At 37.4% G+C, this 27,236-nt stretch overlaps 1 protein-coding gene across 7 annotated transcripts in view; it reads left to right on the top strand.

The window, feature by feature from the left end:
* CPT1A (carnitine palmitoyltransferase 1A) overlaps positions 1-27,236 on the top strand; it is a 45,826-nt gene that overhangs the window by 15,443 nt on the left and 3,147 nt on the right. For all 7 annotated transcript variants that reach the window (XM_040609045.1, XM_040609047.1, XM_040609044.1 and 4 more), the window contains 14 exons: positions 3,042-3,143; positions 3,865-4,002; positions 4,853-4,930; positions 5,794-5,901; positions 6,833-6,920; positions 11,076-11,271; positions 12,385-12,573; positions 13,592-13,697; positions 15,565-15,681; positions 16,558-16,722; positions 17,983-18,117; positions 22,348-22,500; positions 23,587-23,691; positions 25,712-25,804. In XM_040609045.1, the coding sequence (XP_040464979.1) occupies positions 3,042-3,143; positions 3,865-4,002; positions 4,853-4,930; positions 5,794-5,901; positions 6,833-6,920; positions 11,076-11,271; positions 12,385-12,573; positions 13,592-13,697; positions 15,565-15,681; positions 16,558-16,722; positions 17,983-18,117; positions 22,348-22,500; positions 23,587-23,691; positions 25,712-25,804 (1,773 nt within the window). The remainder of the gene's footprint in view (positions 1-3,041; positions 3,144-3,864; positions 4,003-4,852; positions 4,931-5,793; positions 5,902-6,832; positions 6,921-11,075; positions 11,272-12,384; positions 12,574-13,591; positions 13,698-15,564; positions 15,682-16,557; positions 16,723-17,982; positions 18,118-22,347; positions 22,501-23,586; positions 23,692-25,711; positions 25,805-27,236) is intronic.

Below are 27,236 nucleotides of genomic sequence, written 5' to 3'. Positions count from 1 at the left end.
ACGCTTCAAGAATAACTTCTAAATTTGCTAATGCCTTGGGACTGTGTGACTCAAATACCTACTTTTTCTCTATATGCAAGTACAGCTTAAAGAACTTGGACTGCAGTACCAAAGAACTGCTGTCCTCCCCAGAAAGTGCTACCCAAAATCTTTGTTGAAATGTTGGGTGCTCTACTCTAAAATTAATCTTATGCTTGAAGAAATGATACTGAACGTCCTTTCCATTGATTTAGTGATATGCCTCCAAAATGAGTTGGACAAAAAGTGTAAATAAGGTAGCTTGTTATGCAGTTTTCACGTAAGTATGAGAGTGATCTGGTTCCTGTTGATTATTTTGGTGCTTTGGAAAAGGATCCTTAAAGGATGTGATGGGTATAAAGTGAGGACAGGTGCTCCAAGAGATGAAGTGGGTTTTTGTAACTTGGACTCTGTTGTTTTGAGTCACTTTTGCCCATATTGCAGAAGTCGTCACTTCAGTTTCCTATAGGGTAAAATTAGTCTCTGCAGCCTCAAAAAATTAACTAATTTGTGTTAGACTAACAACATTTCATGATTTATTATGAAGTATGTTCAAGAACAGGTTTCCAGAATGGTACACTAAAATAGAATTTAATATTCATCTGTTACAAATCAAATTTCTGATTGATAGTTTCTCCTGGAAGCGGTATCAGGAGCCTCATGACTCGAATTTGTACAGTACAGGCTCTGAATGGTAAGGCTTTCTGTCAATTGCTTGAAGCTGTAGCTGTCTGGGTTTTCAGCATGTCCTACCAGATAGATAATTAAAAGCTGTTAATATTGCCTTATCAACCTCAAACAGTATGAACTGTAATGCTACTTACCATGCTTTGTTGTGTATTGTATTTATAAATATTTGTCTATTCTATGTTGCATATGTATTTTGTTGTGCATTATATTTTGTGGATGATATATGTTTTAAAATACAAAACACTAGAAAGGTGTATGCCCAACAGAGTCTCATCCGTACTTAATGTGAAGCTCTATTTCAATAACTTGTTCCTTCTTTAGCCAGTCCCAAGAAAAGAGAAGAGCGGTTTCCTTAGTAAAACAGTGTCAACTTTACTTAGCTACCTATATTTTTATTATCCTTTTAATATGTGTAATTTTCTGAAGGGGTTTTCCTTGGATGTTTTTTATGCTGTTGCATGAAAAATGCTGTCATGAATATACTGTCTTCTGTTTAAATAGTCACATAGATCCAAAAACCTGAGCTCTGATTTCAATCACAGTACAAAGTGATTTTCAGGCTGGTTGGGAGCCTGGTGGCACTTATAATGAACATACTTCATCTTCTAAAGTTAAATTTTCTGTAACAGGATTAGGGGAAAAATCCAAGTATTAGTTGCAGTTTTAAAAAGTAAGTTAAAAATAATAATCTGTGAACAGATGCAACGCATGCTAGAATGAGATCACTTGCTGCATCTGCATATGAAATCAGAGATGTAGTTAAGTATGCGTGTCCATCAGATCACTTTAATGGTCTCAAACTGTTATAAATGCTCTACTACAAGTTTACCTAAGAGATAAATACTGTGAGATGTTTGCTGTCTCTGTCAGTTGAGCAGGTACTCTGAAGATAAGTTCAGCCTTTCCTGGCTTAAGAGTTCTGGAATAAAATTGCTGCCAAGTATGGAATTAGATTTTCTTATAAAAAGCTGAGGTTTTTGTTTTGTTTTGTTTCATTGTTTTTTTTTTACTTGCCTGGCTTCAAATTTCTCTTGTCATGAAGCACACCTGAATTTCATTGGGCTGATCACTGTGGTGCATCCATGTACCTCTGACAACTCTGATACAGATCGATTTGCAGGGTGGTCTTTGTTGCTGGTAATACTCTGCAATTCTTAGTAGATTTTTCTTGCCTAAAACGACCTCCTCTAAGCTGTACTGACCAAGGAAATTGTGGGGTGGGGGTAGGGGGAAGAGGAAACTACGTTTTAACAAGGAATTTTATCAGTTGCCGGGGGGCAGAGACAGGAGAAGTTCTAGGAATTTATTGTTGAAATTACATCCTCTGTTATCTTCTGTCTTTAATCTATTGGCCTGCATGCAATCTATGGTATAGTATATTGGACCTGAAGTGGACTTTGATAATAAAGGTTCCACTGGATTGTCGGTATAATATTTGACCTTACTTTCATGCTGAAATAGAGTGATAATGTCAAAATCCTTTCATGTGTAGCCTGGAAGTTGCATGGTCTAGACTTCCAGCCTAGTGCATGTTGCAGCTGAGAAACAGTTGTAGACAGAAATGCTGCTTCTGTTTTCAGTCTCCCATAGAAAACAGGAGATGCTGTAATATCTGAAGCTAAGGTGGGAACTGTCATACCTAGCTTTTTTGTTTCATTGCTGTTTTCTTGTAACACAAGCACTGAGTATAACACTGGCATGCTTGCACAATTTGGTATGTTCAAATCATGCAGACTCATGCTTGAAAAGGCTCTCTGTAACATCAGTAACAGTATTGATGTGGAGCTATAACTCTGGAAAATATTGAACCATGATTCCAAAGCATAGTTACTATTTTTAAAGGTGGCTATAATTATCTGGGATCCTTAGCTGAGTGACGGGCTTGATAATGATTCCTGTTCTGAAACACTATAGAGATATAGCAGATACAGTAATATTTACTATATAGTAAAAGATCAACTGGTAGACTTTTTTTAATCTTTGCAGAGGGAAATGTATGAAGAAAAAAAGTGCTGAGTAACTGTCTGTACTTTCTGTTGAGATCAAGGTGTGCCATTAATAAACAACATTGCCTAGTTACTAGAAGCTTGTCTGGGAAGTCAAGAACGGATATGACGGTCTTTCCCTTCCACTGACATGTTGTTTAACCTTTAGGAAGTTAGTTTATGTCAGTGCCTTTTTTATTTGTGAAATGGTGATAAACAATACATTGCTAAAGTTAGTGCAGTATAATTTACCAGTGAAAAGAACTGAGTTACGTTACACTTCATTACTCTGTCGTTTTTCTTTTGTTGAATGTAATAATTTGTGGTGTGTATTTTGTTTTTGCTCAGGCACTTGTAAAACTCTTCTCAGGACGTAAACCCATGTTGTACAGTTTCCAGACATCTTTACCACGATTGCCAGTTCCAGCTGTTAATGACACAGTCAATAGGGTGTGTACATTCATTAATTAGTTTCCTTCAGTAACATTGAATCTGTATTTGGATGCCATTGTGGGTGTGTTTGCTATGTCTTGTAAGTAGTGTTGCATGGTGGCATTAATATGGTTTAATGGGTTAAAACTTCTACATAGAAATTAAAGTAAAGGCTGTGACAAACCAGTGAAACTGGTGACAGTTTGAAAAGTTAGTGGTAATTTGAAGCCATCGTAATTTGGATTGGATGACGTTATGTCTGTTTATGTAGGACTGTATGGCAAAGTATAATTTCCAAGGCTTTTGAAACATGCTGGTTTTGTTATCTTCCACAGCTTGAATATATAAATGTGTGTTTTATGACACAAAACGTTATTGCAAAGTGTGAAGTAGGACAGTAGTCACAGAAACCGAAGATTTGTTTTTTAGAGATGAGAAAAATCTGCCTGCCTGATACTGAAGGAGCAGTGTGTGGAAAAAAGTTCCTTTTGAGTGGAAGATGTATCCTTAGAAAAGTAACCTCTTCCACTTGTGTTTTGCTGACAAATGTCTTGGAAAAAAAGATCTCATTTTTGTAGTTTGAAGATGGGTGTTTAGAATAGTGTATACTCTTTATTTTAACAGCATAGTTATGAATTGTGTCTGGATAATCTTTGTCTACTCTTCAAATGCCTTGTGTAGGAATGTCAAGAAGCTACATATTAGTTACTACACTGATTTTTTTTCCCCTATATTCTAGTATCTGGAATCAGTTCGGCCACTTATGGATGATGAAGAGTTCAGAAGAATGGAGGGTCTTGCCAAAGATTTTGCATTTAACTTGGGACCAAGGCTTCAGTGGTATTTGAAGCTAAAATCCTGGTGGGCCACAAACTATGTGAGTAGATAAATAGGAGGCTCAATCATTCAAATGTCATAACTTAATATGTTCCCTTATGCGGTTTTTGGCTTAACTTTTATTCTTCCTTAAATGTAAAAAGGCAACTGACTAATATTTTTGTAAAGTGCACGGGAGGTCACCTGATTTGCACAGAAATAATTTGTGTGATTTGGTAAACGAACAGTGTGGTGAATGGAACTTGAAAGAATGAATCCTTGTTTTGTTTTCTTATTCTGGAGCAGGTGATTTAGCTTTTGCTGTTGTGATTGCTTGTTAAGCTTGATTACTCAACAATGGGCCTGGCTACTCAGGTAGTTGTAAAGGGTAATGTAAGACAACATTTTTATATAGAACAGCTAAAGCATATAGAAGAGGAATAAAGAATTGTAACAAGAAGTTCGGGTGGTGGTGTTAGTTTCTTGTTGTTGGGTTTTCTTTTTGGTAAAAAAAAAACTCCAACGTCATAGTGAGAACTGTAATATAATTCTTCCCTGATATATTATCTAACATATAGGTGTACCCAGTAGCCTAAGCTTTCCTGGCAAAGGCTGCAAAACATTCAGGAGATCTGGTATTTTAAGTGTTATCATCTGATGATGATGACTTCTTCAGAAGATTATCAGAGCTATAGCTGAATTTAATTTGTCTCATCATTTTTTTTTTTCTTTTCCTGTTTTCCCTAAAGATTAACACAAGTTAGGTGGGTTTTTTTGGTTGTTTTTAATTAGGGGGGCAAGCTAGCAGTTTCCTTCCTGCTTCTGTATGGAATGTTGTGGAGTCATTAACACAGAAAACAAACTGTGGAAATCATGAGATCTTACTGCATTTGTTTTCCTTCCTGCTACAGGTTAGTGATTGGTGGGAAGAATACATCTACCTTAGAGGACGTGGACCAATTATGGTTAATAGTAACTATTTTGCAATGGTAGGTAAATACTATAAACTCCTTGTGTGTCAAAAAAGCACTGTACGTTTTTTGCCAGGTATCTTCATGATACCTTTCTTTTTAGAAATCCATTGCTACAGAGTACATGACCTTTGTTTTTCTTTCTTCTAGTATAACCTGCGGCCAATATCTTCAAGTATGGTGCTACCCTAATAATAAAGTTAGCACATCTGCCACTGAGGCACACTCATGCAGTAATGACTTTGCTTGTTGCAATAAACACAAAACTATCTTTCAAAAGCTCTATGTAAAAGTTAATTATATCCTTCTGTTCAGAAATCCATTGCCACTGTGACCTTTGTTTTTCTTCTAGTATAACCTGTAGCCAATGTCTTCAAGTACAGTGCTATCTTAATAATAAACTTGGCACATCTGCCACTGAGGACACTCATGCAGTAATGACTTACAGTTTTGTTTTTACTGCAACAAACAATCTTTCAGAAGCTCTATGTAAAACTTCTTGGGTAACAAAATTCAACAAGGTGTGTGCTCCTATTTGCAAATGTCGGTATGGGAAATGGAATTGTACAAGACCCTAAAATGCAGAAAGAGGAAATGCAGTAGTCTTGGATTCAAGTTTTAAGTAGCATTGTCTATTCTACTGGGCTGATTAACAGCTATCATGTATGTTTTAAGACTGATGCTTTTTAAGGAGGTTGTTACTGCTAAAGAAATTAAGTTTCAAGACACCAACTCACTGCACTAGTGCACTTTGTATGTTTTAATGCATTTTCTATCCTGACCAGAATAAACTTGAAGAATATGGATGAGAAGTTATTGTCAGTATTCTTTTAAAATGTAGTCTGGTAATCATTAACTTATGATTTTTACGTACTTTATAGGACTTCCTTTATTTATCTCCCACAACCCTGCAAGCAGCTAGAGCTGGTAATGTTATCCATGCCATCCTTCTCTATCGGAAAAAACTGGACAGGCAAGAAATCAAGCCAGTATGTATATCAGTTTAAATGGCTTTTGATCTTTTTCCAGTCTGTAAGAAGCTGATAAGTTTTCAGAAGGGGAGAGCAGAGGAATGTGTTATTGTCAGAACTACATGTAAGATGTAACTAAATTTGTGGTCCCAAACATCTTGGTTATCTCATGCCAACTAATTGCAGTATTTGAAATGAATGTGTGTGTTTGGCCAAAAGACAAATAGAGGCTTGTACTTGCATATGTTTAAGTATTCTGTATAGCAGATGCTATTGGTATATGCGAAGCATGTAATGGTACCTTTGAGCCACTGAAGTCTGAAAAATCTGTGGCATCGTGTAGTGTGAGTACAGGGGTAGGTGGGACAGTGGCAGCCTCTGTATAGATGATAAAGTTTTGTGTTGCACTAATTTCTAGGTAGCGAAGATAGGCAATGTGAATACCATTCAGAGTTCTGTCCAGTGACTGACTGTTGTAGCAAACAAATATTGAAATAATTAAGCAGTTTTGTCAAAAGTCATGGCAGGGATGTGGTTAGTTGTATGTAACTGCACATCTGAGGAATGTGAACTTTTGTTCCTACACAGCCAGAAATAGCTTTAGAAAAAGAAATTAAGGGGTAGTGCATACTGCATGTTTAAGTTTTGTATCTAGACTGGGCATTGAGAGCTCTATGGATTTCAGACGCTAGCTAGCTTCAGTGATCCCTTCTGAAGGGTGAGCTTTTGGTAGGAGAGGAAAAAAATACAGCTACTGAAATGTCAGTGGAATCTTCCACATGTAGTTCAAGGAAAGACAATGGGCAGGGCAGGGGTGGAACCTGAGCTGAGGTATTATAAATATTACTGTTCTACAGCCTGTCTTTAACCAGATCATCTTTTTTTCTTTCCTTTTTAATTTGCTAATTGTATATGCAAAACTAAATTTTAATGAACATTTGTGACACAGATTCTTCTGATGGGATCTACTGTTCCACTCTGCTCAGCTCAGTGGGAACGGATGTTTAATACCTCACGTATCCCAGGAGTAGAATCAGGTAAGCAGGGCCAGCCAAGGAGAATAAACGTTTTGGTGGGATTCAGGTTTTTGGGTATTTTCTGCTAAAATCCTGTTTTTCCAGGTAAGGATTTGACAGACACAATGACACACCAATACTGTGTTCTAGTACTCGGGAAGTAATTAATTGCTATAGAATGCATAGATGTTTTTCCTTTTAGGGTGATTTTTAGACTTCTGCAGTGTTTTTTCTGCCTTCCTTAAATTTAAGAACTACTTTCAAGAACCTGTTGTCTGCCCTGTGCTTTTAATGTACAAATAACCTTTACCTTTCTCCATTCTACTCTTTCAGGATCCTTTGATATCCTTGATTTTATCTTTGTAGATCTTGTGTTCTCTTATCTCAACCGTTTTAAAATCTTTTACTGGGTGGCTTTCCCTTTTTCCTTTCAGCTTATGACTCCTAACATCCCAATGTGTTCTTCTCAGTATGAACATACACTTAACACTAGTTGTTCACCTGGTTCAGAGGCAGGTACTGTCTTAGTTCTCTCAAGGTTTTCATAGCTACTGTTACCTTGACCTTTTGTATGCACTGTAAGACAGCAGCTAAGTGAAATCACCTGTCATAAGGACTGTGTCCAAAACTTTCTCTGTAACTGGGTTTGGTTAGTTTCTGCCCTGCCCTAACTCCCAGAAATGGTCTCGTTATCCTGAGCTATGTTTCCACATCTTAATGTTGAATGGAGGAGTGTACCTGGTGACATATAGCAGGGTCATTTCCACCTGAGTGTTCTTGCAGCTTCTGCTTGTTGTTGGAGACTAAGGATATGTTTACATGATCGTAAGCAATCACATTAGCTCAGTCAAAAATTGTATCTATAAGTGATAGTTCATATATACTTTCTCACTGTAGGTGTACATATGCTCTCATTGCATGCATTCATTAACACTGTCTACAGACATAAAAGCATTTCACTTTATCAGAGACTTGCAACTGACTGAACTGTTGTTGTATCTCAACATAAAAATATCATATATTTTTGATGGTCAATACGTTATCCAAGATCTTGAAGCTGATTTTTCTCTATATGGTATTGATTTTCTTAAAGTAATGTATCCCTATGTTCATCATGTGTTTCTCCCCAAGGTAGCCTCCAAAGATCTCCATTAGTGTAGCCTAAATTTTTCCAGGCTCAAGCTGGTTTTTATCATCTTTAAAATTAAGTGGCTTCTTAGCTTGTTCCCTCCCCCCCCCTCACTTTAAAAGGAGGCAGAGCGCATCTAGAAATACTAACATTTGTAGTCAACAGGTGTAAGAAAATTTTGCTATCCATTTTCTCATTCTTTGAGAAGTAATAATTTCCCAGCAAATGTGAGTGGAGGCATCTGTTGTTGTGTTATCTACAAAAGCTTAAGCTGTATCTAAGCATCTTTGATCTGGTTATATGCTGAAGAGCCTTTTAGAACTGAGTTCAAATGTGTATCCCACACTGCATTGTTAACACCAGAATGAAATACAGGATTTGGCAGAGTTATCCTAACAGTCATGATTGGTGCAGAGGACAATCACTAGGAATTCGGAATGCAAGGGGTTATTGCTTAGTCACTTCCATTGGGAATGTATGTATAGGCTGTCACTTGAAGATAGGATTTTATTTTTTTTTAACTTTCTTTGATATCTGTAACTCACTCTTACGTTTCAAGCTGCCTTTGAGCATGTTAGTCCCACTCAACTACAGAATAAAAACCTAAGAGTTTCTAAATAGGTGCCAGTAAGTGCCTGCTCTTCCCTGCTGGAGGTTTGACGCTTGCTTTATTGTATGAAGTTGGATAAGTGGGGGAACCGGCATTGGTTAGTGGATAAAGCAGTAGGTGTTTGGGTCAGATAAGGATTTTACTCGCACTTCTGCTGCTGGCCTTTAGTAGATTATTGAGAAATTATTTCCCAGCTATGCCTCAGCTTCCTTTATCTGCAAAATGGAGAAAAACATATCCCTGATGTGATTACTTCCTGAGCATGAACAAGTACCTCAAGTAAACTAGCAAGTTTTAAAATCTCTATTAATAGACAACTGTAGTGTATGAGCTATTGCTATTTAGAATAATTCAAGTACTGAGAGTGCAACCCCTGCCCCTTCCCTGTCCTCAATAAAGTAAAAGGTGTGAACTGTTTGCATTTAGCTTTTAATTTGGTGTTCTCTTAGTGTAAAATGAGTTTTTCGCAGAAGTGTGGAAGTGGCCCATTCTAACTATAACACCTGATTAAAATATATCCTGTATATCTTATTAGTTCTCCTCAGTTTCTCCTACTTAAAGTTTTTCAAATTAAAGTACAGTCAGCATCATAACACTACCTTATTTTCCTCCTAAACACTTCACTTTTCCTATTTTACTTTTTATGTTTTTCATTGTTTGTATTTTTCTAAAGGAAAAACACCTTTTGATATTTCTTATGTAGATAAGTGAGTTATAAAGATGATTTTTCCCAGGTTCTCATGAGTAGCTTGATTTCTTGCAGCCTGATTTCAATTATTTTATTTATGTTACAATTCCTACAGGAGCAGCATATTTAAAAAAAAAAAAAAAAAAAAAGAAAATTCTTTGGCCTATCTTCATACTAATTGCTAGTAAAATCTTAACAGATACAGTATCCTTTCACTTGAGCAGTTGTTTAATCTTTGGGTCTTTTAACAAAACACACTATGAAGTGAATCACTTCTTTTAAGTAGGGAAGAGCCTTTATGTCTTTCCATTCCCATTTGTTTTTTAATAGGAAATCCATGCAGCATGTTACATGCATCTTCAGTTGTACATAAATGGCTTCTTGGAGTGGCAAGAAAAAGGAAGGATTTTTTTGTATTAAAAAAAAAAAATCTGTACTCCAGGTGCATAAATCTGTGTTTATGCCCATAAGTAAGGTGACTGAAAGGTAATTGCCAGGGCTCAGCAACTGACTGTTGTCACGTCAGTTGTTGATGTAGATGACTAATGATCTCGCTTTTGCTTTTTACACTGTAAGAGGGGTTGTCTTTTGTACACACGCATCATGTACATGAGACAAATACTTGGGGTGTCCTGACTCAGGTCAGGATTATAGAAAAAAAGTTACCTCACTAAGCTGATTACTTTGCTGCGCCTTTTCCACCTCTCTGGGGTTTCTTCTTAATTCACAACCCACTGTATTAATGAACTTGACAGTTGGAGTGATGCTTCTGCCAATCCTAGCACTTTCCCCACAGGCATCCTATCTTTGGCAGACATGCAAAGTGGATGGCCCAGAGGCACCATTAGCATAAAACTGTTCCTGATCAGTAGATGGAGCATACCTACCAAAACTTTATGGGTAGCTGAGAGCACCCAAAGTATAGAACTCTTCCCTGGTAAAATGTTCCTCGGATCTTTCAGACTCATGACTTTTAGGCTCAGCCCTCATTTTTGACATCTTTCTTACCATCTCTGTAATGGGCCTTTTCAAATTAATAGGAATATAACAGTTCTTTGAGGTAGTGAAGGAATTCAATTAACAGTTTTCATCAGTTGAGGGGTTTTCCTGGCTGCTGTAGAGACTTTCATCTGCAGTTTGATACAATGCCCTCGTGACTTAAGTTCAGACTTACCCCAATTAAGCCATTAAATAATGAAGTGAGGAAAAATTTGTGGGTTAGGTTTCTGCTTTGCTGACTTCCACAACACTACTTTTTGGCCATAGATGGAGTATTCACTGTGCATCTACCAGGATAAATGTGAACAAAAGCTTACGGTACTAAATTTGGTCTTTCTTAAGGCTCCCTGCAGATTGTACCGTGAGTGGTCTTGCACTTGAATGCGGATGATTTAGAAGTACCCTTCCTCAAATTCATCTAGTGTGTTCTTTTGATGACTGCTCAGTCAGACTACACGACTAGCGCTCACTTTTCAGATGCAGAAATAGATTCAGTTGCTTAATATTGGCTTCCAGTGTGGAAACTGGTAGTGCTGAACATGCAAATGACTATCAAATCTGGATATTTTGACTGTTTCATGCAGAAATCCGTGCTGAAATAACATGGGTGAGCGTTTTATTCCACACTGTTTATTGCTTTGTTAAAATAGATAAGCTGTGGCTAACTGGTAGTGCATGCAGTAGGCATTTGATGTTATTTAGTGTTTTGAGACTTCAGCTTTGTTTTCATATAAGTGATTGCAATTCTAGATGTTCTCCAGCATGTGAAAGACAGCAAACACATTGTTGTGTATCATAAGGGCCGTTACTTCAAAGTGTGGCTGTACCACGATGGTAGACTGTTGAAACCCCGAGAAATTGAACAGCAGATGCAAAGAATTCTTAATGATGATTCAGAGCCTCAGGCTGGCGAAGAGAAACTAGCAGCTCTTACTGCAGGAGATAGGTATGTTGGTTATTATTTTTTGTTAATTCATTTTAAGGTTTAGAAATATTTGTGTAACATAATTTGAATACTGGCTTTGGAATTTTAAAATGGTCTGTGGTCTGTTGCTTTCGGCTTGATCACTGATGTTCTATGTTAGTATCATGTAACAGCTTTTCAGTCGTTTCTAACTAGGCGGAGTTAAAAGTAATTTTGCAGTGGCAACCCTTTATACAGGTTACCCGTACCTAGCTGGAGAAGTTTGTTTTATTTGTGGTTTACCATAAGAGTGGGAATTGAAAGCTTTACAGATTTAAACATTGAACAATTTGAGTTTTATATCTACTCTGGGGTTTGCTGTCATTTTAAAGAATGTCTTAACAATTTAGGTTGAGAAAGTGAATTCAGTAAGTGTTACTCCATATTCATGATGTGCACCTACAAAATAAAGCAGTGTGTACTCAGTTATAGGTGCAAAATAATTCAATTAAATTGTGACAAACTTAGTTCAATCTGTCTAGTTGTTTCTGGGTAAGGGAGAGAAAGAGCTGTGGATTTTAATATACTTTCATACTAGCAGTCCATCCTTTTTCTCAATTTCTTCTTTAAAACAAACTTTTTAAATTGGGAAAACCACATAAATGTCTAAATACTTGTGGCACAATCATACAGAAATTACAATGTCTAGGACTTCTTTAACTTCAGATCTGTTTCAGACCTTTACCATGGAACTTTTTTATTGACAACTGTCCAGACTCTTAGATTTAGGTGTTACAATAATGGACATAGAGATCTGTTGATTGTTTTCATTATTATTACTATATTCTTTTTCCATATAATAGATATTTTCTTTTGTTCAGTTATAAACACAGATGATCTATGCTGTAAGTATTTCATGCTGCAGAAATGTTGGATTTCTGAGGCTTAAGCTTCACACGTGATGATATGTTAAATTGTTTCCTAGGGTTACATTGTATGTGTGTTTTCAGAACTTTTCACTGCAGATATAGTTTAAATGCAGTGAAAGTAGTTGCTTCAAATTCGATAAAAGGAGGAATGTTTCAGTGATCTTTAAGGGTGATAAAACATTGACAAAATCACATAATCTGGCTGTAACCCAAATTCTTTTTGCAGAGTGCCATGGGCTAAAGCTCGACAGGCTTATTTTAGCCGTGGAAAGAACAAGCAGTCCTTAGATGCTGTTGAGAAAGCAGCATTTTTTGTGACATTGGATGACATTGAGCAAGGGTACAGGAAAGATGATCCGGTCAAGTCACTGGATGCATATGCAAAATCCTTAATACATGGCAGATGTTATGACAGGTACAGTATTGATTCTGTGGAAAACACCTTTTCTTTTTTAGTTACACTAATACATATGAATGAGTGATTTAAGCTGATGAATTTCATGGAATCACAGAATGGTTTGGGTTGGAAGGGACCTTCAAAGATAATCTAGTCCACCCACCTTGCCACAGGCAGGACATCTTTCAACTACATCAGATTGCTCAAAGTCCTTTCCAACCTGACTTTGCACGCTCCCAATGATGGGGCACCCACAGCTTCTCTGGCAAACCTGTCCCACTGCCTCACTACCCTCATAGTAAAAATTATTTCTCCCTTGTGGTGAATCTAAAACTACCTTTTTTCTGTTTATAACCATTGCCCCTTGCCCTATCAATATGGGCTGTAGTAAAAAGTCTTTTTCAGGTTTTCTAAACCTTCTTTATGTATTGAAAGGCTGCAAACTCTTCTCTTCTCCAGACTGAACAACCCTAACTCTCAGCCTTTCCTTATGGGAGATGCATTCCAGCCCTCTATTTTCATGGTACTTCCTTGGAATCACTCTAACGGGTCCACATCCATCTTGTACCGGGGACCTCAGGGCTGGATGCAGTACTCCAGGTGGGGTCTCATAAGAGCAAAGTAGAGGGTGAGAACAACCTTTCTTCAACCTGCCAGCCACGCTGCTGCTCATGCAGCCAAGGATATGATTGGATTCCTGGGCTGCAAACACATGTTGCCAGCTCGTATCCAGTTTTTTATCAACCAGTGCTCCCAAGTCCTTCTCAGCAGGGCTGCTCAATCTGTTTGTCCCCCAGTCTGTTGGTACTGGGGATTGCCCTGACTCAGGTGCAGGACCTTGCATGCTTGGCCTTGTTGAATTTCATGAGGTTCAAATTTATGTCTTTTTATTTAAATATACTATTATTTAAAAAAAAAAAAAAAAAAAAAAGACACCGAGAACTAGTACTGGAACTTTTGAGAGAGATGAAGTTACAATTATAAAAATGCTTTTGAAATGTACAAAATCATAAGGAGATCTTAATTTCTTTTGTAGGTGGTTTGACAAAACATTCACTCTGATAGTATTCAAAAATGGCAGAATAGGTCTGAATGCAGAACATTCTTGGGCAGATGCTCCTATTGTTGGACACCTGTGGGAGGTAGGTGTTTAGTGCAAAAAAATAATGCAGAAGATAATGTGATACGATCCGTGCAACAGTCCTGAAGTTCAGCAGCTACTTTCAATCTCTTGCATTCATGTTTCTGATGAGTGATTATGGGCCTGTTCCCACAGCGACTGTAGAATTAAAAAAAAAACACCCAAACCCAACCAACCAAACAGCAAACCCTTACTTAAAAGTTGCTGTCCTTTAAATTTAATGTCTTTGTTGCATTTTAATGAGCATGGATGACTTCAGAGAAAAATGATACAGCTCCCATCTACCTTGTTCATAATATTCTAAATCAATAGGTTGACTCTTTTATTTTGCATATATATGTATATATGCCTCTGAAGCACTTAAGCTTTCTTGTGCTGTAAGAGTCACACTTAATTTCAAAATTTAAAGAAATGGTACAGAGTTTGCCTTTTCCTTTAAGCTATTGTTTGGTGAGATGCAGATTGAAACGCTGTTTCAATTATCTCTTGTATTTATTTGAAATGAATGGAATAAATGCACTTTTTGTCAGGTCTGTTCATCATAAGCTTAATTTATTACTTGGAATCGTACTTGATTTTTTTTCTTCTTTTTAAAGCGTAAAGCCATGAACAGTTACATAACTTAATAACTCAAAACTATTTCATAAACATTAGCTAATTCTGATTTCATTATATATTTGTGCAAATGCATCTCAGGTCTGACTGGTGCCCCAAGTAACTTCCTTATTTTATTGTACGAAAGTTTCCATGTGTGTAAGAACAAAAAATACTTATTGCATTCTCTAACCAGGGAAGAAAGAAGGCCAAGTTGATTTGAGGTTGACTTGACAGTGCAGCTTGGACTAGCTCAATGGCAAAGTTACTTTGTTTTCTTTTATTGAATGATGTTATATGCTTTAGTTCATATCTCTGTGTTTACTATTAGTTGGTTCATTTTTCTGCTAAGAATTAAGATGACTAAAATAAACTAAGCAGGATTTAATTTCTTTAAAAATGACCTGTTGTTGTTAGCTCTTTATAGACTGTCTATTTTTAGAATAAAATGGATTAAACTTTATTTCATAAATGGCATGTTCTGACTACTAAGTGAGAAAATTAAATTAAGAGATTAGAAATATATATGTAGAATATGCAAAAGATTGTTGTCAATTTTTTTCTTTCCATATTGAGCAGATTCCAATCTGTTGATAATTCTGGGTTGGTTTTTGTTTGGGTGTTTTGTTTGTTTTGGGTTAGTTTTGGTTTTGTTTTTTTTTTCTTTACACTGAGGAGGATGTTTGAAGTCTTGTAAGACAGAGCCTTTTTTTTGTCTGTGGTTCATGCTCTGTTGTTCATCTTGAAAACAGCCTACTTCCCCACCCAAGAACTCTACTGCACGTATAAAATAAATGGCAATTTTGAGTGGGATACGAATCTTTAAAATGATTACATTCATGCAGGGATGTGCAGTTACTCTGAAATAAACTGTTTCTTGATGAACAAGTTTTGACAAATAACAAACTCGAAGAAATTCTCTAGAACCTAAATTGAACAAAGGTTGTGAAATCTAAGGCTGGGTGGTTTTTACTATTAGTAAGTTTGAGGTGGGTTTTTAATTGAAACGTTTTGATTAATTCAGTAGCACCTAACAAAACGTGGTGCATTTTGAGTGTAATTGAGTAGATGTTTGTGCATATCTGATATTCTTCCCACTCAGAACACAAGTAAAACAGAGGGCTTCGCTGGCAGGCCCTTTCAGTATTTAGAAATGGATTGTATATTTATTTCACTGTGTACTGAAAATGGCTTATATTGCTTTCACAATGAAACCCTAATTCCACAGCAATATGTAATGTGTTGCAATTCTGAAGAAGTGGCATTTTTTGCAGAATGTCATGGCAACTGAGTACCTTGAACTGGGCTATTCGGAAGATGGGCATTGCAAAGGAGATATCAATCAAAATATTCCTATTCCTACCAAACTACAGTGGGAAATTCCAGCAGAAGTAAGTACAGAACAGCTAGTGATTTGAGGAAGATGCTCCTCTTCCTCAGTGTCAAATCATTTAAGTAATTATTGATAACCCTATAAATCCGCTTAAAATTTCTTTGAGTCCTGTAAGATGTGTATTTCATGTGTGGACATTACTCAGTTTACTTAAAAAGATATCAGGGTTTTCTAACACCATTCTTAAAAAATTCTGGCCAGGAAATGCCAAGTTTTTATTAGAAACTTTCTTGGTTGGCAACCGAGAAAATAAGCGGCCACTTATTTTAATTATCAACTATATTAAAATAAGTGACCACCTAATTTAAATAGTAACTGTATTCAAATAAAGTTTATGTTGCTGGGGTTTCATTACTGTTGTCACAAGTGCCTTTGTGTAACACTTCCTGGAGACTGGCTGTCTTTTTTGTGTTCAAAATTCTGCATACATGTCTAATAAGATTTGATAGTTTTGCCTGAGTTGAAGAGAAACTGCCACCGCCTATTTAGATTTTAATTTTGAATAAAAAGGTGATGGTTGGTGATATGTTTAATTAAACATGTATGACAGATTGGAAGCCACATAACTACTGCCATTCTTTCTCTGTGGATCATTCTGGTATGTTCAAGTGATCTGAATGGTCTTAATGCTGGTGGGTTTTTTTAAATATAATTTTTGGACTCCAGATATGTATTGGCTTAAAACTTTAACTTTTTGGCAAACATAGCTTCTCTTTCTCCAAAGGGAGTTTGTTTAGATAATGATGTTTCTGGCATGCATAAAGACAACATTTCTTATTTATCAATTAAAAATACTTGCACTTTTTCAACAGTTCTCAAATGCCATCGAATGTATGTATAGGCATATATGCATTTATTTATTTATTTATTTTAGTGTCAAGAAGTGATTGAGAGGTCTCTGAGCACTGCTGTAGCTCTAGCAGATGATGTGGACTTCTACTCATTTTTCTTTGATGCTTTTGGGAAGGGATTGATAAAGAAAGCAAAAACCAGCCCTGATGCCTTTGTGCAGCTCGCCCTGCAGCTTGCTCACTATCGGGTAAGAAGAACAGACTGTTTCTGGCTTACAGAATCTCATTGAATTTGGTATAGCATGTTTGTAATTAAAACGTGACTGTGTAAACTACTTCAGAGTGATCTTTGACTGCTTGTGCAAAGTTATTAAAGACATTCAATGGAAATTACTAGCTAGAAATTAATTGTCCAAAGCTTGGTGTATTGACACCCGTGTAACTTATTTTTCTCTTCTGCTTAGTTGGTCTATGCCTGGGCATTTTGGACTTGAAATAAGTAGCCATGAAACTTCTAGTAGCCAATGTTACACTCTAAATGATGTTACACTTTTAGTTTGGGGTCTTAATTCAGTGGTCATGAACACTCCCAAACAGGATTAACTGAAAGGCCTACCTGTGTTTTCTTCTATTAGTTCACCTTTTCTATAATGTGCTTTCAGAAAACACCAGTGTAGCAACATGCATGTTTTTCATTTTGGCTTCTAGCTGTCACTGTTGAAATAGCGTTCTTTTTTTTTTTTTTTTTTTTTAAAAAAAAAAAAGTGATTCTAAATGTTTTTTCGAAGCATCCAGATTTCCTTGCTGTTTTCAGCACCTACAGTCTTTCTTACCTTTGTTTAGGCTAGCTACATGGCAAATACTCTGGTTACTTACCTAGCTCCTCTATTTTGAACACCCATCCTCAATCTAAAACTGAACAGACTTTCACGATCTGTTCTGATGTGTATTTTAGACAGGTAGAGCTGTGAAGGTGTTAGATAAACTTTTATCATTTGGCAACCTTTAATCTGTAGATTGTGCACATCTACAGGAAATACAGAAGCCATGCTTTCTGGATTTTGCAGACTATTTTCAGTTCTCACACTCTTGAAAATCCCCATGCTGGCATGCACCTCCATGCTATTAAACTTTTAATTAAAAATACTTTCAAGGATATTAGTTGTCTCTATTGCTTACCATAGCTGTGTTAATTAGGAAGCCACTGAAATAGTTTTCTGATAGTCTTTGAATCAGCTTCTGTTTATAAGCTGAAGGCGACCGAATATAAAATGCAGAGGGAAGTGCTTGTGAGCCTGGTTGTTCTATTAGCATTTGTCAAATCCAGCCTCTCATCTTGTTTGACTTTTTTCTTTAGGTAAGACTGCTAATGGTGGGCTACTAAAGACTTAATGCTGAGTTTAATTTGTGGAGTGATTCATATCCTGTGTGCTTACCTTGAACTGTTGATTAAGAAAGTGGGACTAAGTCTGTCTAAACCTTTAAATTCTTATTTTTCCCTTTTCAAGGACATGGGAAAGTTTTCTTTAACATATGAAGCCTCTATGACACGCTTGTTCAGAGAAGGCAGGACCGAAACTGTTCGTTCGTGTACTGTTGAATCATGTAATTTTGTTCGAACCATGGAAGACCCAACCGAAAGTGTAAGTTCATGTTGTTGTTGCGTTATACAATCCATAAGGCATGTGAGTTATCACTAGATATCTGTAAAAGTTCCCAAATTATTTTTTAAACACTTAGAGTGATGCCTTTTGTTTTTTAGGAATGAGGTGCAGCATAAGGTAATTGTCCACATTTTCTGTCAATATGGTAGAAATCCAAGGCTATACCAAAAGAGAATGGCAGTAACTTAGCCAAATATGCCATTTCTTACAGTTCCTAAGCTTCAGAAAACTGAGATGACTTGTGAAATTTTTGTAACTTCTAGAACTCAAGCATAGATTTGTAAATCAAATAAGGTCATACTAGTTAGGCTTTCCTTCCTGATAGGGAAGCAAGTGTTATTCTCAGGAAATAAGTAGTTGCTCTTCTATGTTGACTTCGGTGGGCTTTTTAATCTTTCTTGTAATGTTCTGATTAGTAAACAAAGGAAGCATGGCTTAGGGGAAAACTTCTTGGCTTGGAAATCTTGGACAATACTGGTCAAAATGTTTGCTGTCAAAATGGAAGGGTGGAGGACAGTTGTCGTGAGGGCTCTTTGTTCTTTAATTCACCGCTAGCCACAGTTTTCACAGATACAGTTGATGAAATAAATAATTACATTTACAGGTTTCACTGGAAAAGCAGATTTTTTCTTAAATATGAATGTACTAAAGGTTTTGCATCCAGGCCTGAGTAACAGCTGCACAGGTAGAAGTTCTCATGAAAAAGATGGACTGTAACAATCAGTAACTGAACACTGACATTCAGTGCCATACCACTGGGAAAATTGGAGCACTCGCTTTAGTTTTTCCCTTTAATTTTTAGTAGTCTTTTGTTACTGCACTTTTCTAGTGCAGCATTAGCTAGGGTGATGTGTGCAGTTTTGGATACCACATTTGAGGTATGGATGGACTGGAAAGAGTTTAAAGAAGAGCAAGAAGGATGGTTATAAACCTCTTAAGAGGATCTGTGAGGAGAGTTTGAACTTAATTATTCTTGCCTAGTCTAAAGAAGAAAGAACACTGGAAGAGGTTGGGAGTCAGGTTGTGCTCAAGAGGATAAAAAGGCTGGTGCAGAGATGATGGGAACAATCTGTTCTCTGTCCCAAGAAGTAATAGACTTAAATTTCAGAAAGAAACACATTAGGGAAACATTTTCTGCTGCTAAGTAGAATAGGTAAGGAAGGAAATAGTGAGAAGCCTGAAACAGCTTACTTGGGAGCTTATTTTTTCGTTTGGAAAAGCTTTAAAAGTTACATAATGGGTCATTCAGAAAAGTTTTAGTTGATCACATCTTAGGGCAAAGAGGTCTAAGCACATGAACAGTTGAGGTTTGTTCTTTGGAAAGAAAGAAGCCCATGATTCTATGATTAAGTGTTACTTCAAGAAAACAGGTGCACAGAGAAAGAGAGATACTTTTTTCTCCCTCCTCTTTCTGGAAGTTCTGTGTATGTAAAATCCCCTTGGATTTCTCAGTGTGCTCTGCTGGCAGCTGTGATCAGACCAGTGCAAGTCTGAAAATCCAGCTGTGTTGACACGTGATACATAATGTGCCACAGCTTACTATACAACTACCCTGTGTATAGAAAGTAATTTTGGCATAGCACCTATTTCTGACGTTAGAACTATTACATCTCTGCAGTTAACATTAACGTATATATTGAAGGAATAAGAAGCCTCATACATGACAAGATCATATGTACGTATTTATCTATATATCTCAGGCTTCATACTGCTCATTTTTTTTTTTTTTTTTTTATGGCTACTACAATCAAAATTCTTTTAGACTTGTTGATTCATTACTGCCCTTCATCTGGAATGATCAGCCACAGAGCAGAGGAACCCTGACTTCATAATGAAATTTTTAGGTTTTTTGTGTTATGAAGGTTATATTATAGGCATCTATATATTATTTTAGTAAGAGTTGCCTGCCTTTACTCCTTGCTTCTACTATTCTCAAGCTTTTCCTTAGAATTTTTGCTGAGCACTTCTATCCTTCGTGGACTATCCACAAAGCTTTGCTCCTGACTGCCAATAGTAGGCATGCTTAGCATGACTACTAGTGATTTATTAGTTTCTCATGCTGGAGGCAAATAGGCTGCTCACTTTGTCCCAGTTAAATGGTGTAAAATGAAGTGACGCTGGAGATAAAAAGGGACAAATTGCCATATACTCAGTGTGTTGCATTCCACATTATAAAATCTTAACAGGGTATTTGTCATGTTTTGAACAGACACACTCTTTCTGCCCTTGCAACATTCATCGTGTTCATGGCCTCATAGAATATTTTGAGTTGGAAGGGATCCATAAGGATCACCAAGTCCAACTCCCTGCTCCTCACAGGACTAACTAAAACTAAACCGTATGACTAGGAGCATCAAACAGACACTCCTGGAACTCAGACGGGCTCGGTGCCCTGAACACCTCCCTGGAGAGCCTGTTCCAGTGGCCAGCCACACTTTCAGTGAAGAACTTTTCCTAATGTCCAGTCTGAACCTCCCCTGGCACAGCTTCGTTCCATTCCCTCCATTCCCATCACGGGTCACCAGAGAGGGGAGACCAGCACCTCCCACCCCCCTGCGCCCGCCTGAGCAAGTTGTAGACTGCAATGAGATGAGGCCACCCCTCGGCCTTCCCCTCTCCAAGCTGAACGAACCAAATGCCCTCAGCTGCTCCCTACAAGTCGTGCCCTCGCTGGGGCTGCCCTCCAGCCTCTCGTCCCCTGGGTTGCATGGACAGCCAGGGTTCCCCATCCCAGCTGCAGAACCTGGCACTTGCTCCTGTTACGTTCTGTACGGCTGGTGCCTGCCCAGCTCTCTGTCTATCCGGGTCTCTCCGTAGGCCTCTCTACCCTTGAGGGAGTCCACAGCTCCTCCTCATTTAGGATCATCAGCAAAGTTACTTCAAGTATGTTTGACTCCTGTGTCCAGGTCCTCCACAAAAACATTCAAGGGCGCTGGCTCCAAAATGGACCCTGGGAGCCTCGCTGGTGACTGGCTGCCAGGCCGGTGTAACCCCATCTGTTAATGACCCTTTGAACCTGACCCGTCAGCCGCTTGCTCCCCCAGCACGTTATGGACTTGTCCAGCCGTGTGCTGGGCAGTTTGTCCAGAAGGATGCTGTGAAGACCCTTGGAAGCTTTGCTAAACCCCCAAACCCCACATCTGCTGGCTTCTCTTCATCAGCCAGGTGGGTGACCTTGTCATAAAAGGAAATCAAGGTAGTTTAAACAGGATTGATTTTCCCCTCATGAACCGGTGCTGGCTGTGACCGGTGACTGAATTGCCTCTCAATTGTTTTTCAATAACTCCCAGAATAACCTTCTCCATGATTTTGTCAGGCACTGACGTGAGACTGACAGGCCTGTAGTTACCAGGGTCTCCCTTCTTGCCCTTCTTGAAAACTGGGATAACATTTGCCAGCTTCTAGTTGACCGGGACCTCCCCACATTCCCAAGACCACTGAGAAGTAACGGAGAGGTGTTCCATGATAACATCTGCCATCTCTTTTAGTATCCTGGGGTGAATCCCACCGGGCCCCGTAGCAGCATAGTGTACCTCCAGCAGCAGCAGCAGCAAGCCTCAAACCAGTTCAGAGTCAGCTGGGAGTTTATCATCCCCCCAGTCAGAGTCTTCCAGCGCAGGGCTCTGGGGGTCCCAGGGCCATTTATCGGTGTTAAAGACAGAGGTGAAGGCGGCATTGAACGTCCCTGCTTTGTCTTTGTCCCTGTTTGTGAGGAGCCCTTTTTGTTGTGCTTCCAACGCTTTGGAATTGCCTACTCCTGAGCTCATAAAGAAGGCTTTTAAAAAATGACCAGCGTTCATGGACCCCAATACTTGCAGTTTTGTCAGTTTGCCTTCTAAAATGGCTGTTGCAGTTCCACCTTTTCTTAAATCATGTTGAGATTTACACTTCAAACCTTTTAAGACCAGTGTCTCTAGAAACTATACAACAATGTAGTAAACTAGAGTTGTAATCATGTTTGTTTATGGGGTTAGATCACATTGTTCTCATTATGCACTGTTTATAGCAGGTAATAGCTGACACTTGCTAATACCTGAAGTTAAATACATGAAGCTGAAAAAAATGGAGGATACTAGTATTTGGTGTTAGTTGCGAGCATGGTCTTAAGTGCTCTAGGCTTGAGAACCGTTGCTGTACATTAGTTTCTGCACCTCCATCCTCAACCCAGTTTACTTAACTGATTTTTCTTCACCTGTTTTAAATTGTTAGAGTGAAAATAAGCTGAAGTTCTTTCGAATTGCTGCTGCCAAACATCAGCACTTGTATCGTCTTGCCATGACTGGTGCTGGCATCGACCGCCATCTGTTCTGCCTTTATGTTGTGTCCAAGTACCTTGCTGTAGATTCTCCTTTCCTAAAGGAAGTAAGTGACTTTTATTGATAACTGTTAATTACAGTAAATAATCCTTTTTTTAGTGTTTTGTGATATCTGCCTGTGTACTTGTAGAAATCTGGTTTTCCTAAGAAAAAATGTAAAAGTTTAGCTAGCTTTGCCTAACATCTGCAGGTAGATTACAAATTACTTTCATTTTGCTTTATGTATACACTTTATAATATACCTACAGTAATGCTTTCTGTGAGCTTTGTAGTGTAATACGTGTTATTAAGCATTATAAGAGAGATATAGTCAGAACTATAAAAAAATACTGGTTGTTAGTGGTTTTTGCATATTTTTCAAGACAGCACAACAGAGCCTGTGAGTTTTCTCTCAAGAATTTTTTTGCACTGTTAACAAAATCACTTTCTTTTTAAGTTACTGCAAGTCAAAGGAGCTGTATACTGCAATTTGTTTTTTAATGCACAACATTAATGTCACTGTTTATTACAGTGACAAATGCTTTATTACTTAACCTAGGTTTTAAATTGGGGTTTATTGAAGTAATTATATTGCACTTGTTCATGCTTTCTGATTAATAAAAAAATGTGTTCCAGTTTGTCTTCAAATTAAGCTACTTGCATTTGTCTGCTTGCCCCCCTAAATGTGAGTAGTGGCTAAGTGAAGAATAAAACAACTTTCTACAGCTTCTGCAGACTTTCAAGAGACTAGTGCATTGTTAGAGATTTTTACAAGCTTCTAACTTGATGTAGTATCTTACTGGGATTTGAATATGGCCATTAATGATCTTGTTGTTGACAAGACTTGTTATGCAAAATTCACCACGTTATGGACTAGGTTAATCTATTTTGAAATAGCATTTCTATTGGAAGAACTTTATTCTCTTTGAGGAATTGATGTTGTGACCTCATATGTTAATGGTTTGCATATCAGGACAAGTTTAGCTGTTTCTTTTAACCTTCTTAATTGTTTATTCCATTGAAATAGGAACTGGAGTTATCCTTAGTATTGCTTTATTGAGTGCTTTCTAACTTACCTTGGCTAGTTTTTGAGAAAGTTTGCATGTTATTAAACAGTGTGTTATACTTGTTTGCATCTCTTTCGTGTCTAAAGGTTTTGTCAGAGCCTTGGAGGCTGTCAACGAGTCAAACACCACAGCAACACATTGATCTAAAGAAGAACCCTGAGATGTTATCCTGTGGTGGAGGGTTTGGACCGGTATGTTTGCTAAATATAGGTACCTCTTTAAAAAGAGTCTAAAAATTTCAAATCTCTAGTACCTTAATGTTGCACATCAGAGGTGCAACACGTGCTTTTAAATGCATGCATCTAATGCTTTCCCATGATGTGGATGTGCTCAGAAAAATCTATATCTCCTTTTTCTCATATCCCGCTGCAAGAATAAATTATTCTTAAGGAAATACACAGTTGTCAAATGTGGTACATGGCTTCATGGCAGAGAAATCTAATAAAGTGGGGGCTTTTATCACATTACCTGTGCCCAGAGCTTGTGTACATCAGGCTATTATTACAGTGACAAATGCCTTATTACTTAAACTAGATTTTAAGATTGCGATTTGTAAAAGTAATTGTCCTTGTTCTTTATAGTTCCTGATTAATTAAAAAAACGTCTGTGCTTTCCTCCAAATTAAGCTGCTCACAGTGTTCTGCTTGCCTTCCGAAGTGTGAACAGTGGCTAGAGTCAAGAATAAAAGCATGCTCTACAGCTTCTGTAACTTTTCAAGGAACTAGTGTATTGTTAGAGATTTTACTTGCTGTAGTATTTTACTGGGATTTGAACATGAACATTGACGATGATATTGTTGTTAACAAGATCAGGCAGGCAGACTTTATGGGGCTATACACTAGGTTAATCTGTTTGCAGCGAAAGAACAATGAGAGGGATCACAGCACTGCTCTTTGCCATACAGAAATTAGGATGACAAGTACAGTTTATTTTGACCGGTTTGTCAAGTGGAAGTTGGGGTTTTGTGGCTATTAATTTATTTGTGTTTCTGATACAGCTTTTGGTAGTTATTGAAATTGGAATGAGTTTAAATTGCAGTATCAAGGAAGTCTAGCTATTGCAGTGTTGCTCATTCATGAAAAACTGGCTTGCTCCAGCAGATTGTAAAGCCTGTATGTAGAACCCCCCAAAAGGTGTGGTCTGACAATAAAATAGGGGTTTGGCTGCAGGAATTTCTAATGCTTTTTTCCTTTTTTTTTTTTTGTTCTAATGCTACATTAACTGCTCCTTCTTAGTATTTTTTCATTCCTTTAATTTCCTTCCTTCAGTTGTCTGCCTTTCCAAATAACCCTGCTTACATTTCTTTTCATCATTTCTTGTATCCTTACAAAAACTGTCCTTTGGCTTGCTGAAGTAGCCCAGAGATTCAGTACATAAGGCTTTCCGTGTGTGTGTTTGTTGGTTTGGGGTTTTGGTTTAGTTTGGGTTTTGGGTTGGTTTTTTTTTTTAAGCATTCTGTAGAATATAGCCCTTTAACACTAATGGAGAAATTGCTATTGGGCTGCTTAGCAGCAGTGGCAGCAAAGAGCTTGAAGGCTGTGATCCTCTAAGAAAGAGATGAAGGAGGGTGGCAGTAGGACAGTCATTTTACTACGCACACTTTAAATGTAACATCAAACTGAGGCTTGGGACAGTTAATGCTGCTGATGTTGAAACCAGACAGAGCTCTGCTCATGTTATAGGTCTTCAAAATTGTATCTTTGCTGTAGAGTCAGATGACTTTGCTTTTGGGCAAGTTTTCATAACACAAGGTTTGTTTACTCAATATTTATGTCCTGTGTGTGTTTACATCCGCAGAGTGATCCCATGAAACAGGATGTTTAAGCATACAACTGAACTATTTTATTCCTTTCTACTTAAGCACTGAAGCTGTATAGCTGCTTAGGACCAGACCTTGATAGAAGAAGGTCTTTAAACAATTATTCTACTTAAAAATACTAGAGCTGGGAAATACTACAGACACTATTCAGACTTAGTGCATATTTAGAAAACATTAATTCCATGCACTTCAGATGAGACTAGAACTGTTTCTTTAAGTGGAATCAGTCTTCAGAAATGATGCATTAAATGTGGGAGCTTAAATTTTGCTCAAGGAGAAATTGCAGCTGATTTTTAAAAGTGTATGGTAAGAATTGCATAATTACATATAATTCGGAAATGGAAGGAAAAAGAAAGGTTTAGAACTTGTTTTTCTCTTCTGTCTTCCCCTAGGTGGCTGATGATGGTTATGGTGTTTCTTATATTATCTTGGATGAAAATTCCATCCATTTCCATGTCTCCAGCAAAATATCTTGTTCTGAGACGGTAAGAGTCAGTCCTTTCCTATGGTCTAATAAATCTCTTTTGATACCTGCTTTATAAAACTGTTCTGCTCATTGTCTAAAAAAATTTAGTACGATTTGCAACATACAGTTATAATGTGGGGTTTTTTTTTCTCAGCATACGCGGTTTTGTTTGTTTTTTTTTCTTTCCTCTTCTTCCATACATTTAATAGCTTTACAAACCAAGGAAGCAGCGTTCTATTTTACTTATGTTTTCAAGCATAGAGAAAGCATATGGCCCAAGGTCATCTTTACACGCGTAGTTCCCTGGAACTCATGTAAAATGACTCTTACCTGTCCCGTAAACAGTAAGATGGCTGTCTCCTGCTTTTTGTTATTACAGTTTTGCTTTGATTTGTCTCTGGCTGCAGTTGTAAAGACATTGTAAAATGTACGCTCTGTGTTCTTTAAATCTTCTTGGTTTAGATAATACTGAAAGAAGCTGGCCCATAAATTGTAGTCTGTGCTTGAGAAACATAATTAATCAAAAATTTATCAGAATGTAGTAGATGCTATGAATTCAATATCCTGCCATTGCAGAGGCATGCTTTAAGTGAGCTTCAATTCATCCTTCCCATTTAGATTTTTATGACTTTATTAAACATACTGAGTTTGCTCAGGATTACATAGCTGAACTATTTTTCTTCTTTTGACCTTAACTTGCCCGAGAGATCTTGGTACCTTTGGTTAATCATTAAAGATTAGGAAATACAACTTAGTTTTTTTCATAGTTCAGATTGTTCTTCAGGTGCCTGTTAGCTTGTACTTTAAATTTCCCTGTTTTTTACCTATTAGTCAAGTCAAAGGTCCATACAGAAAATATCACGTGCATGGCCTTGATATTAGTAGGGTCTTTGCAGTAGGTCCTGTAATGTAGCTAATTATTTATATATGTAATCTTAATTTCTTCCTTGTACTTCCATTCATCTGACACTTAAAATACAGATACAAGAACAGAACAAGGTCATAGTTTGTTTACAATTAAATTTTCATTTTCAGTATTTCATATAATTTTTCAGTGGCAAACGATTCAGGTGTCTGATGGGAGCTCAGATACAAAATGTTTTCCTGTTCTTTCAGTACTTCTACATAATTAGTCATACACATTCTGAACATTCTTTTGTTTTCTGAAAATTAGCTTTTGCAAAATCTTATATTAAAAAAAACAGTACCAAAATTCGGCTGTTTTAAAGTAACAGAAAGCTATAGATTAATCTGATCTCAAAAGGAGATGATCTCAGTTCTGTCTGTAGGAAAGTAAATGCATAATGAAGAACTACTTAGTAATAGCATAAAACTGGATTAATGTGTATAACATTAAAATTTTTGTGGTTTAAATTCCTCATTTTATGGTGAAATACGTGCCCTAATTCTGTAACCTCTAAAATTACAAGATGTTAAAAGGTTCCTCCTTT

Source organism: Falco naumanni, chromosome 10, assembly GCF_017639655.2.
Source record: "Falco naumanni isolate bFalNau1 chromosome 10, bFalNau1.pat, whole genome shotgun sequence".
Classification (NCBI taxonomy): domain Eukaryota; kingdom Metazoa; phylum Chordata; class Aves; order Falconiformes; family Falconidae; genus Falco; species Falco naumanni.
The sequence above is the reverse complement of the archived record's forward strand: the minus strand, read 5'-3'. Positions and strand labels throughout refer to the sequence as shown.